The 14,237-nt window shown below is 35.4% G+C and overlaps 1 protein-coding gene across 1 annotated transcript in view; it reads right to left on the reverse strand.

Moving 5' to 3' along the window:
* Positions 1-3,279: 3,279 nt before the first annotated feature.
* STK17A (serine/threonine kinase 17a) overlaps positions 3,280-14,237 on the reverse strand; it is a 32,858-nt gene continuing 21,900 nt past the window's right edge. Inside the window, exons 2-7 of the mRNA XM_058182895.1 lie at positions 13,952-14,164; positions 10,427-10,571; positions 5,896-6,022; positions 4,758-4,806; positions 4,490-4,666; positions 3,280-3,996 (exon numbers count right to left, since the gene is read on the reverse strand). Of these exons, the coding sequence (XP_058038878.1) occupies positions 3,678-3,996; positions 4,490-4,666; positions 4,758-4,806; positions 5,896-6,022; positions 10,427-10,571; positions 13,952-14,164 (1,030 nt within the window). The 3' untranslated portion in view covers positions 3,280-3,677. The remainder of the gene's footprint in view (positions 3,997-4,489; positions 4,667-4,757; positions 4,807-5,895; positions 6,023-10,426; positions 10,572-13,951; positions 14,165-14,237) is intronic.

Below are 14,237 nucleotides of genomic sequence, written 5' to 3' on the forward strand. Positions count from 1 at the left end.
GCTGAACGATTTTATCGTATAGATAACCGTTAAACTCCTCAGCACGTCCCTGTAGGGGGTCCTCTCGCCCCCCCCCCCGGTGAAGGAGGGAGCGAGTCACCCGAAACAGGGCGGCCGGGTGGTTATCTGCTGATGCAATGAGAGTGGAAACGTAGGAACGTTTCGCCTCCCTCATTGCCACTAGATAGGTCTTAGTAAAAGATCTCACTAGTGTCCGATCAGCTTCGGAACGGCTAGACCTTCAAGAACTCTCTAGGGTCTTCTCCGGCGTTTCATCTCCCTCAGCTCCTCAGAAAACCAAGGAGCCAATTGAGATCTACGCCGGGTCAGAGGCCGCAAAGGCATGACACGGTCCAAAGCCCCAGCCGTGGCCCGTTCCCAGGCCGCAACTAGTTCTTCAGTCGTGCCATGGGCAAGATCCTCAGGGAATGGCCCAAGCTCTGTCCGGAACCTATCAGGGTCCATCAGGCGCCTGGGACGGAACCAACACATTGGCTCCGTCTCCCTGCGGTGGTGAGCGGCGGTCCGAAAGTCCAGGCGAAGGAGAAAATGATCTGACCATGACACTGGTTCCGTGACTAAATCTCCTAATTCCAGATCATTACAACTATGAGCTAACAAAAAATACATATTAAGAATGCACTTGAATTGAAATATGGATATACACAAACACAAATCTTGCATTAATTAATAATTTGTTTTTGTTTTGTTTTTTTTACATTTATATCCCGCCCTTCTCCGAAGACTCAGGGCGGCTTACAGTATGTAAGGCAATAGTCTCATTCTATTATATATTTACAAAGTCAACTTATTGCCCCCCCCAACAATCTGGGTCCTCATTTTACCTACCTTATAAAGGCTGGAAGGCTGAGTCAACCTTGGGCCTGGTGGGATTCGAGCCTGCAGTAATTGCAGGCTGTTGTGTTTTAATAACAGGCTATCTTACAGCCTGAGCCACCACAGCCCTAATAATAAGCACAAAATCAATGTTTCCCTTGAAATTCTGTTTTTAACTTGTAAGAAGCACTGCTAGATCCTCACAATTTCTTATAAAGCAGTATAGAGTCAAAAACTTGCATTTATACTTAATATAAATTAATAAACTATCTTCATATTAAACATTTCTTCAAATTTTCTAGTGCACTAATGTTGAATTTTTACAGAAACTTAGTCAAATTATTATATAGTTTGAATTATATAATCTAAACACACGGTTCTGAAATAAATGTTTAATAAGCTGCTCAAAAAATAAAGGGAGCACTTAAACAACACAATGTAGAGTAGTTGAATGTGCTGACAACACAATCAAACAAAAATTATCAATGGAAATCAAATTGAGCAACCCATGGAGGTCTGGATTTGGAGTTACACTCAAAATTAAAGTGGAAAAAAACACTACAGGCTGATCCAACTTTGATGTAATGTCCTTAAAACAAGTCAAAATGAGGCTCAGTAGTGCATGTGGCCTCCACGTGCCTGTATGACCTCCCTACAACGCCTGGGCATGCTCCCGATGAGCTGGCGGGTGGTCTCCTGAGGGATCTCTTCCCACACCTGGACTAAAGCATCCCCCAACTCCTGGACAGTCTGTGGTGCAACGTGGAGTTGGTGAATGGAGCGAGACATGTCCCAAATGTGCTTAATTGGATTCAGGTCTGGGGAACGGGTGGGCCAGTCCATAGCATCAATGCCTTCATCTTGCAGGAACTGCTGACACACTCCAGCCACATGAGGTCTAGCATTGTCTTGCATTAGGAGGAACCCAGGGCCAACCGCACCAGCATATGGTCTCACAAGGGATCTGAGGATCTCATCCCGGTACCTAATGGCAGTCAGGCTACCTCTGGCGAGCACATGGAGGGCTGTGCGGCCCCCTAAAGAAATGCCACCCCATACCATTACTGACCCACTGCCAAACCAATCATGCTGGAGGATGTTGCAGGCAAAACGTTCTCCATGGCATCTCCAGACCCTGTCAAGTCTGTCACATGTGCTCAGTGTGAACCTGGCACAGGGTGCCAGTGGCAAAGTTGCCAATCTTGGTGTTCTCTGGCAAATGCCAAATGTCCTGCACGATGTTGGGCTGTAAGCATAACCCCCACCTGTGGATGTCGGACCCTCATACCATCCTCATGGAGTCTGTTGCTGACCATTTGAGCAGCCACATGCACGTTTGTGGCCTGCTGGAGGTCATTTTGCAGGGCTCTGGCAGTGCTCCTCCTGCCCCTCCTTGCACAAAGGCAGAGGTAGCGGTCCTGCTGCTGGGTTGTTGCCTTCCTACGGCCTCCTCATCTCCTAATGTATTGGCCTGTCTCCTGGTAGTGCCTCTATGCTCTGGACTACGCTGACAGATACAGCAAACCTTCTTGCCACAGCTCGCATTGATGTGCCATCCTGGATGAGCTGCATTACCTGAGCCACTTGTGTGGGTTGTAGACTCCATCTCATGGAGTGAGTGAGAACACCACCAGCATTCAAAAATGACCAAACCATCAGCCAGAAAGCATAGGAACTGAGAAGTGGTCTATGGTCACCACCTGCAGAACCACTCCTTTATTGGGGATATCTTGCTAACTGCCTATGCTTTACACCTGTTGTCTATTCCATGTGCACAACAGCATGTAGAATTGATTGTCAATCAGTGTTGCTACCTAAATGGACAGTTTGATTTCACAGAAGTGTGATTGACTTGGAGTTACATTGCGCTGTTTAAATGTCCCCTTTAATTTTTTGAGCAGTGTATTATTCCCCAAACTGTTAGTAAATCTATTAGAAATAAAACACTTTTCAAGAAGAATGTAGAACACAAATTTTAATGATTGAATGAATACAAATCATGATAGATAAACTGCATGATGCACATTCTGCATATAATTGAGTTTTTGGGGTCAAAGTCTTTGAGTTATAACAGATCTATCTCTTTATAACTACATAGAAAAAAATAATCTACGAAGTAACAACAGCCTATACCGATTCCTGTGATCAGGGTTTTTTTTAAAGGAAAATGAAACATCTTGATAAACTAGGTGTGTAGAAGTAAAATAAATTTAGGAATAAAGCCAAAAAAAATCTTTCTTAGTTAGTGACAAATAGTTTAAATAGGACCAGTAAAAGTCCACTGGCCAATTTAAGTACAAGTCTATCTAAACTTACTAGAAACTAAAAGTACATTGTATTTTTTTTTTGGTAATAACTAGAGAACAGCACTATTGGTCACCAAATGATAATTATATAGATTAAATACCAAAACTAATATACATATTTCAAAAGAACTTCCTCTTTTCCCAATGGCAAACATTAAAATTAAATTTAGGAATACAGGTAGAGGCATTTATCAGAAATAATATTAAATTATGAAATCTGGAAACTGAACGAGCTTATATACTAGTATTCAAATTTTAACTGTTATTTTATGCACTTGAAGAAAAAAAATATCAAGTTTTATTCAGGCAACTCAAATATCTATCATGAATAAACAAACAGAATATCTTAAACAATGGTTTGCATGTACTGGATATTTTAAAATAAACTAAGGTGTTCAGCTTTTCTCTGTAAAGTATTTCCAATATCAATTCCATAGAAAATTAAAGTAAATATTATTTAGCTATACATAACTGAACTAAGAAAAAAGAGCCAATTTTACAAGTTAGGGCTCAAAGCAGAAACTCAAAGTATTTTCAGTAAATTCCAGGTATTTCATGGAGAAATGGTTCCTTAAAATTAAATAGTTTTGAAATAGTTTTGTGGCTAACAATTTTATCTTTTTTTGATTGCCTGCATTGAGCCAGTTTATAGGAAGCCATTAAAATAAGCTTTTCTTTTGTTACTGGTTCTTCTGTTTTTCCTCCACTTGTAGAATTTTCAGGTGTAGAGACTTCATTTACAGTAACAGCATTTGTTTCATCTTCTGTGTTTTTAATACAGCTTATTTTATCAGGAATATCAGTTTGGGTCAGCCAAGAATGCAGCAAACATTCTTCTGCAGTTGCCCGTTTCCTAAACAGAAAAAGAAAGAAATTAACATAAAGAGTCTGGTTACAAAATGTTAAGGCTTAAAATCACATTCTGGGATCATGTTAGCTTTGAGAATATTTCAACTTCATATGAACTATATTTTCCAAATATTAGGACACAATCTATTGCAAATAGTCAAATTCTTTTTTTAAAACTTACATTTTTATCAGAGCTTTTTTTTTTATTTTAGGATGAAGTAAACAGATTATATCACAGTAGCCTTGAGCACCAACCTGTGAATCTCCCTCCAGAAAAGTTAGATTACATATATTAAAATCATACCTATAAGTTTGATATTTCCAGTTTAATCATTCAAGTCTAGCTAAATCCACTGCTAATGCAAAATTATGAGATGATATTGTGAAATATATTATTAAGCCAAGAGTAACATAACTTAATCATTTACATTTTCAATTTTATTTTTCATTTGCATAGGTTAATACTCATGAAGCAAAATAATTGAAATATATCTTACTCAGGTTTTTTAATCAAAAGAGATTTGATGAAATCTACTGCAGATTCAGATACAAAATCAAAATCTTCAGAGTAATTTACGTTTAACTGAGATATATTTAAGAATGTTTCTTGTTTATCATCCCCCAAAAAAGGTGATATTCCTGTTAGCATGACATACGTTAATACTCCAATGCTCCTAAATAGAAAAATAAAATAAAAATGTATAAGTTTCATGAGAGAAAAATACGTGGTTTTGAATTACCATTTCAATAAAAAGTTTTTCTTACCACATATCTGTTGCAGTACTGAGTGGATCATAGCTTAGAACTTCTGGAGCTATTAGAAAAAAATACAGTTAAGTTACAAAAAAGACAGCAATGAAATGGCAAAGAGATGGTGGTTTGTATTTCTTTTGACATATACAATCTAGTTGGTAGAAATAAATTCTTCAACCCTTGGCACTGACAACTGAAACAGTATAATAATGTGAAAAGAATAAACAGACTTGATAAACTTCATTTTAAGAAGTAAGGTGAAGTGTAATATGCTAATCAAATTTTATTTGCACTCCAAGGCAAATTGTATAAAAAATATCAGACATTTAATAAATCTTGAATATTAAAAAAAAATAAACTAATTGCTTTCTGGAAGCAATGTATTAAAATCTAATTTTTTTCATTATTGTGATCATGGCTGAATAGTATTTTACTATCTTTTTTGAGATTTCTAAGAAATATAGTATTGGGACATATTGTGTTAAGGAGAGTCTCCAAAAACTCAAATTTTCAAGAATGGGTGCTAGTGAAAGTGCCATTACTTGATTTTGCATGAGTCTCCCCTTCCCTATATAGCTATTTTATAAGCAGATAAAATGCTTTCAACATTCTGCAAAGCACTTTCAAAGAATTAGGGGAGCAACACTACAAGAACCTTGGTTGTGCAGTGGTTAGAATGCAGTATTGCAGGTTAACTCTGCCCATATTCTAGAGTTCAATCCTAATGGGTTTAAGGTGGACTCATCATTCCATCATTCAGTAAAATGTGGGGGCAATATGTTGATGTTGTAAACTGACTATAGAATGCTGTAAAACACTGTAGGACATTATATAAGTCTGTAGGACATTATATAAGTCTAAGTGTTATTGATATTGTTACCTAGGGAAAGAGATGACTGGAAAATCTGCTTTGCCAATCTTGCTGCAAGAATCAAATGCAATCTAAGTAATGTAATGCTAACTAATAAATGCAGGTTATGCTCACAGAAACAGTGAAAAACTTTTATTTGTTCTGCTTTTCTATTGGAATAGAAATTGAATATTATAAGATCTTCAAAGCTTAAATTCTGATAAATATTACATAACTCAAATGTTTGCATTATATGCTGCAAGCTATTGGCTCTGAAGATCACATAAATAACAAACATACCAACATATTCAGGTGTTCCCATAATTTCTCTTAGTTCTTCATTATTTTTCATTACTCTGGAAAGTCCAAAGTCAACTATCCGAATTTCTCCCAATGGTGATTCACAAGTTAACAAAATGTTTTGCGGCTAAAAATATATAAAAGGAAATAAGCTTACTGGAAAATAATTCAGCCATTTCTTAACAGGCATGTAACATTTCTGCCCATCAAAGCTTTAGATTTCACCATATTTTATTCACATTTCTAGCCACCTATTTAGGACAAATGTCACTGCTGTCAATTCTAGTATTCATTAATTTATGTCTGCTCCATCATCAAGTTAAGATGATTATTATGTGAACCAAAAATTATTTTGTGTATCATTTGTCCTGAACAGACAATCATTACAGTATCTGTTCAGGCAACTGTGGGATTGCCTTTCTTATCACATTACCTTAATGATTACCGTACAACAATTCCAATATTTATTTCCAATGTCTTAAGTTGTTCCTGAAGGCCAAGTTTTGTAGGATTCTGAATATTCTGGAATAGTCTTGTAATCTGGTCATCATCAAAGATCTCTTTTCAAAACTAAGAAGTTTGAATTTGACAGAGTATCAATTAAATATATTTATACTACTTTCCCCAGGCTATGTTTTGAGAAATCAATAGTTTTTTCTCTTTATGCTGCAAACTTATACTGAGCACCAACCTCTTTAATGAAGTTAACATTGTGTTTCAAATAATATATTTAGTAATTGTCCTGTGATGACAATTCAACTATTTCCAACATATCTCAGCATTAGCACTCTTTAAATACTCTGTGCCTGGCTCTTTGTGTCAATTCAGGAAAGTCATTCTGTACTTCTTCCAATTAACAGTATATAAATATCCTGGTCTCAATTCAAGTGAAGGCTTTATTTCTTACTAGCATAGTATTTTCTTTTTACCAAACTGGTTTGAAATCACCCCTACAAGGTTATTTAGAAATGATTTATCTATATGGACAGCTGAATGACAGTTGGGGAGTCCTTGGGCTATCTGAAAATATCTGTTTTCTTGCAGATGTTTCAGTAACTTTCTAGTAATGAAGATGTTACCTAGTTGGGTGATAAAATATCTACAAAACACCACCAAGCTCAAAGAGCACCAAGGGCTCCACAGTTCATCTCTGAGCTACATTTTTTTTTTCAGTAGCTACAATGGTAATTCTTTATTTCACTAGACTTAGTATCAGGATATTATAAATTGCTTTCAACTGATTTTTTAACAGATCGTGGTCTTCTTTCCAATGTTACCACTTCACTCGATGGATTTTCCAAGCATTCTGCTCTGAAGTTGTTACTTTGCCAGTGCTTACTCAAGCATTGTATAATAGATATATTTCAATCCACTGAGTATATACTACAGTCTTGTATTGTCCTTGTAGATGGTTCATCCCCATATTGTCAATAATCTCTTTGTCACCTGAAGGACTCAAGTAATTGATCTATTATTATCCAAAAACAATATAAAATAATCCCAGTGTTGCAGCAGAGCAGGGCCCCAGTCTAAGCCCAAGGAGGCTACCATTCTTCACAAAGAGAAAAGCTGCTGCTGAATGCATTTCTGCCAACCATACTGACCTGCAGGAATGGAAAATGCTCTGTGCATATAGATTACCTCATGGTCACAAATCCTAAAGACGAAAGTTATTAAAACAAACCATGTCCTCAAACAACCTCACAAATACTATAAATTGTAATCCTTATATTTAAATGTCTCCCTATAGTTGATAGTTAGGTTTCTTCATACCAAGGTTTGTTTGCTCAGGTCATGCGGACTTGCTAATTCCTCACTGCATGCTTACTAGTGGTTGTTTTCATGTACCTTGTAAGGCCTACATGATTTTACCAAATGATAAAAATGATTCCTGAGAGGATTAACCAATTTTCCCTATATAATTAATTCATTAGAATCAGAAAATAAAACAGCTAATTGCAGGATCTCTGAAGAGGCAATGACATTTAAGATTTGTTTTCATCAGTTTTTATTCCTTTTTTAATTTAATATGGAAAAAATAGGTAACTTTTAAAAAGGAAAATAGTAAAATAAAGCAACCTCCCCCCAAAAAATAAGGGTGTGTGTATGTGTGCTACATTGCATAGACAATCTTAAAATGTCCACATTTGAAGTCACATATTAATATTCCTAGAATTTTGTTAGAAGTAGTAGTAGTAATCTTGGTTAATATAGGCAAAAATAGAGAGCCAGATTTGAAAAACCTGTCTTTTAATAGCAGGGTTCATTAAAATTGATTAGTCAGAAGGCTAGTAAGTGGACATTTCTGACTCAGTCCTAGAGTTTAACCTTGCAGCCAGTTAAAATTAAACTGAACTGCCAAGTTGGACCTGAATCTTGTGCTGGTGATGCAAATCTCTATCTTAACTGAGAAGCAGGTCGGAATGTCTTGATACAGCAAATCTGCTCTCCACACCTGTCATGTTACAAAAGAATGCACAATTTTATCTGAGCATATCTCAGTCCATTAAAGCTCCTTTTATGTGTACATTGAACTATAGCTCTGATGTTAAGATTTTGCTTGTCTGATTTAGTCAGCATAAGATATTTTTGGCCTTAAGTCTCCTTTTCCAAATTAAATGCATTTTATTACAGACAGCAAAACCTGTAATTATGTAAAGCATGCACTTTTTACCAATGTAAATATTGCTGCAGTTGATGGTGCTAGATCCTTAGGCCTAAACTTTGAAACAAAAGCTTACACGATGCTATAAATCCCAAGATGGAAAATGATAAGTCACATTGAGAACTTAGTTAAAAAGATGCTGGTATATCTGTAAATTTCCAGGTATTTGTTCAGTGATGATGTCATGAGATTTCAAAGTGGCAGAATGGGAGAAGTGTGTGTGATTCAGTTCTGAGTCCTGACCACGAGAAGCTCCTCAAAGGGCTCCCACAAATGCTGCTCAGTAATGTGTGCAAAGAAGCAAGAGGAGAATGCCAAATCCAATCTAAACACCACACTGACTATACAATGAACCATAATAATAATGCCTTATGTCCTAGAGCAATATTATACCTATGTATGCATCAACTTTTTTGTCCTAACATTCAAATCATTGGTAAGTGAATCTCTGGATATTGATACTGAAAAAAATGTTTTTAATACCAATGTATGTTGTGATAGCAAAATTGATGAAACTATTTGAAATTTCAAAGGAAAAGTTGGTTTTTGCACCAGATGCTACTATTTTCCCTAAGACGACTTCCCATATTCCAATATTGCACACATTTTTTCTGCCTCCCTTTTCTAACATCAAGGGTTTCTTACATTTTCCGGATGTGCAAACTTCTTTAGCTTCTTTGGCACTGCACTATAATATTTTAGAAGGTATCTTATTTGGGAAACCAAAGTAGAGTTTTCCTGTCCTTACAAATGCTTTGCTCAGAAATAACACTAGTTCGTAATGAAGGTCATCTGGCATAAATTCGTCTAGGAATCAGTCAAAAATAAATGCACCATCATTTTCCATTATATACAACATAGCATCACTTAATCAGATTGCTGCAAGATAGCATTAGTGTTTCAAATATTAATCTACATCAGAAGTGGGTTTCGGCAGGTTCTGACCAGTTCTGGAGAACCAGTAGCAGAAATTTTGAGTAGTTCAGAGAACCGGTAAATACCACCTGTGACTGCCGCAACCCATCTATTCTCTGCCTCCCGAGTACCAGCTGATTGAAAGGAAATGGAGATTTTGCAGTAACTTTCCCCTGGAGTCGGGAGGGAATGGAGATTTTACAGTATCCTTCCCCTGCCACACCCACCATGCCAAACCCACCAAGCAACACCCACAGAACCGGTAGTAAACTTTTTTGAATCCCACCATTGATCTACATCAAGTAGGAATAGATAACTCATGTTGAAGTTCAAACATCATTGTGACAAAGTTTTTTGTTCTCTGGCTTGATGTACTTGCCTTATCACATGGGAGGTAAATATTACTCACCCCATACATATAATAGACAAAAACCATATAGATTAAATTATTTACCTAAAATTGTAGTTTTTAATCTGCATTTACGTAAATATGTTCCCTTCCCCTGTGCAGGTACCTGAACTGGCTGGTACACCAAGCTTCCTGTTAGTGTTTCAAGAAATTATGGAACAAGGCAAAAGCTGATTCACAGGTGCACAATGAATATGTACCAAAATGTATGCTATTAGAAGATTCTCAGTCTGGGCTCTACACAATTGCATAATATTACATTTGGATGTACAACTGTCCATCAGGAAAAAAAAATAGAGCTAAAATAACCTGCAATACATACTGGGGACAACTGAAGAACAGTTTGGCAGAGGTAGAAGTTAGTTCCTAAATAGGCAAAAAAATCTTTTCCACCAAAAATCAAAATCTCTAAAATGTCACAATGTATTCTTCAAAATAAGCAATCAGAACATCTAAAAAAATAAAACAACTTTTAATATAATGAAGAGTTTAAGAGGAAAATGGATTCTTAACATTGCTTCAATTCTTCAGAATTATCTTACCTTCAAGTCAAGATGAACTATATTGTTTTGATGTAAAAAGGAAACTCCTTGTAAAATCTGCCTCATGAGATACTTAACATCTTTTTCTTTGAAAGCATCTTCTCTTTCAGCTACACACTGGTTAAAAATTTCTCCACCAGCAGCACTGAGAATAAGAACATTTGTATATAATTTCCAATTATTCACTGTTAATTACATTTACATCTCATCTTTATATTAAAAATTATGCTTAAGATTATTTTAATAAGTTAAAATATTTCAATGAAAATATTATAATTCAAATAAATATATCTCCATGGAAATCAAAACACGTAATAGATTAGACCAAATTCAATAGCAAATCAATTTCAGTATCAGAAATCTGAATAAAATATATATTTGTCTGCCACCAAAGGTAGAATTAAGCAAACCTCTTTGGAAGTAAGTTAGTTTTATAGTAACCACCATGAACTATTTAAATAAAATATTTCATTGTTTAGGTTCTTAGATTATATAATGTTTACACTTCAGTTTAGTAAGAAAGCACTCATATTTAAGACTTTTTTGTATAAAAATAGAAGAATTAAAAATAAATGTCTACAAAAATGTACCTTTTATGCATGGATTAAGAAGTACGAAGGTTCTACCAGAGAAACACTCTTTGCAATATCTCATTGAAGTCAATTGATGATAGACAGACAGACAGACAGACAGATTCAATGCAGTATGTTCAAGTTAGATATCATGTGACCTTTTACCTTCTTCACCTAACATGTTAACACTTCACTTTACTTAACGTTAGCTGAGTTGTGCATGGTAGAATAATATCTAGAATCAGATATTGAGGCTATGTATAAATTAAGGAAGATGATTTTAAAGTAGAGTCCCAAGATCCATTGGCTAGACAAAAGGAACTGTAGCATTTTTGGGTCGCAAATGAAGCAACATTCAGAAGCAGCAAATGTCTCCCTAATTTACTAAATAGAAGGAGGAGGAAGCTTTATCAGACCTCCAAGTTTCTGTTATTATAGAAATAGCTTTACCCTTCCTATGGAGTTGATTTCCTGGTCTGTGCTACCTAGTGGGGCTGACAGACATCTAGTGAAGCAGTTCTCAGAGCAGGTCTCTTTCAGAGGGTTCATGAGGTCAAATAAACAAACACTGAAAAAATTCTGAGTTTCAATTTTTAATATGATATGATATCAATATACTAAAACTCCCATTATCATAATCTCTAGCTGAGTTAAACAGTGTATCCTAGGACAACAATTTTTGAACCAAAGAACTTCAAATGGGCTAATTTACAGAATGTTTCCAAAATCCAAGACCCATGATTCCCAACGGAATGACACTGAGGAAAGTTGTACCTGCTTCAGTGCTACTGGCTCCTGCTAAACTGCTGCTGCAATCATGGGATCATCATTTTCAACATTCCATGACAGTTTCCAGGCAGTCTCAGAATTCCTTGTTTCCTCCCTCCCCCATCAGTTACTATCTGCTTACAGAAAAGGAAGGGAGAAGGGAGGAGAAGCAAGGAGGAAGGAACCCTTGCATAATGTCTATAGATATTCTCAGTCATGCAGGTCATAGCTGTCTCAAAGCTGCTTTTTCTAAAGGCAACTGGACTGTTTTTCCTTAAGGAAAAAGAAGTTTTATTTCTTATCCAGGGATGAAGCTTCTTGGATGAGAAGCGAAATTTCTTCTTCTTTCTCAAGAAAAATCAGTCCAGTTGCCTTTTGAAAAAGGACCTTTGAGAACCCCTACATACTCTTTCCATTCATGCAATCCCCTGCATACTTTAGACACAACAACTAACTTATATTAACATTCAGAGACATCTTTGAGATATGGTATTAGGATCTGCATCAGATGCAGAAATTTGATTCAATTATGTCAGCTATGTTGTGTCTTCTTGAAGCAGTCTATTCTAAAAAAAAAAAAAAGATGCTACAGAACAAGATAGGCAGCAAAGTTTACCCAAGAAAAACATGAAAAAGATCCAGAATAAGAATTGTCTTTTTAAAAAAAAGACAGAGAAAACTGGATGATGCTTTAAAAATTAAGAAAGAAATAAAAATGACAATCCCAGAAGAGAATTGTAATAATTTCTTTTTACTGGATTCACAACAGAGATGGTTGAATATACTAACTAAATCTGTAATAAGGATCACCAATCATATGAACGAATTATAAAGAAAAATTGGAATAGAAAGTTGGCATAAAATGGGACAGGTTGTTACAGTCCATGGCTTATGATCATTTGTTTAACAATGATTAGAAGTAATGATAGCCTCAATAAAAGTGACTTGGAGTACATCCTCAAAGTTACAACTGTTGTACCATCCTGAGGTCACATAACCACAATTTGGGTGCTTGGCAACTAGCTTGCATTTATGACATTTGCAATATCCCAGGATCATGTGATCACTCTTGGTGACCTTTCCAGATGGCTTCTGAAAAGCAAAGTCAATTGGGAAAACCAGATTCGCTTAACGACTGTGTGATTTACTTAATGACCCTAATAAAAATGGTTGTACAATTGGGTATAGTCATGTGATGAGTCGCTTAATGATTGCATTGCTTAACAATCGAAATTTAAATCCCAATTATGTCATAAATCAAGGATTACATGTATTGCAGTTGGATTGGGTTTTTTTTTTGAATTTGCTGATAATTCAACTAGAAAAATGGAATTGTTTACATTTAATAAAGTGTTTTAGTTCTTACCACAATAGTTATTTTAGATATCCTAACAGTAGCATTCAAACTACCTTTACATCCCAATGTATTATTACTCAAAGTAATGTATATATAAACTATTTAAATTTACAGAAGTCTTGGTTATCATCGAGAAAGAAAAAACACACGATAGTCAGGAACACAGAAACATCATGAGATAAATTAAACAGTATAAAGAACACGCATAAAAGGAAAGAAAAAATGGAAACTCCTCGTTTATACTAGCAACAATCAATCAGTTAATTAATTCTAATATTTTAGAGTTCTAAGCTTTTAACTGATAATTGGATTGGAAAAGATTTATTTAATTTGTTTATTGTTAACAGGTTGTAAAACGAAGAGTGTTATATTTTTTAATTAAGAAAAGGTGAAGAGATTATGGAATTGTTTTTATTTGTCATGATGAGGATGGGAAGTTGCATTCTTGAGGATACACAGACATATACACACTTTATTCCCTCTCTTCTTTTTAGCTTGAATTTATCTTTTTTGTTGTATCTAAATCTTAATAAAAATATTAGGGAAAAAAAGAATATAAACCATTTATTTGGGTCACTTTGCTTCCATCATTAGTAAACTAATATTTCTGACATAAATTTCTGTTCCAAAGGTGAAACCTTATTCTATACTTCATATGATCCTCTTCCATGTTCTTTGTTCATTTTGTTTGTTTCTTGGATGTAGTTCAGAGCTCCAGAGATAAAGCAGGATAAAAACAAAATAAATTAGAGAAAACTGAAGTTATTTCACAAGCACATATTAAAAGCCCAAACATGCTACACTAAGGTATAAAAAGGTATTACTTACTATTCCAAAACCAAAATAATTTCTGTTGACGTCTCATATACTTCATGCAAATTAATAACCCATTGATTGCATTGTGCTAGTTCCAGGACTGCAATCTCATGAATTATGTCCATTCGACAGTCTTGGCCTTTTCTTCTTTTCCTCATGAATTTTGCTGCAAACTCTTTTTCGGTCTGTTTGTTTACACATTTCTTTACTACTGCAAATTTTCCCCTACAATTGGAGAGAAGGAGAAGAAATGATAAACTGGATGCAAATTTAAAGTATAATGAGCCCATCAGAGTTC

The sequence above is a fragment of the Ahaetulla prasina genome, chromosome 4 (genome assembly GCF_028640845.1).
Source record: "Ahaetulla prasina isolate Xishuangbanna chromosome 4, ASM2864084v1, whole genome shotgun sequence".
NCBI lineage: Eukaryota > Metazoa > Chordata > Lepidosauria > Squamata > Colubridae > Ahaetulla > Ahaetulla prasina.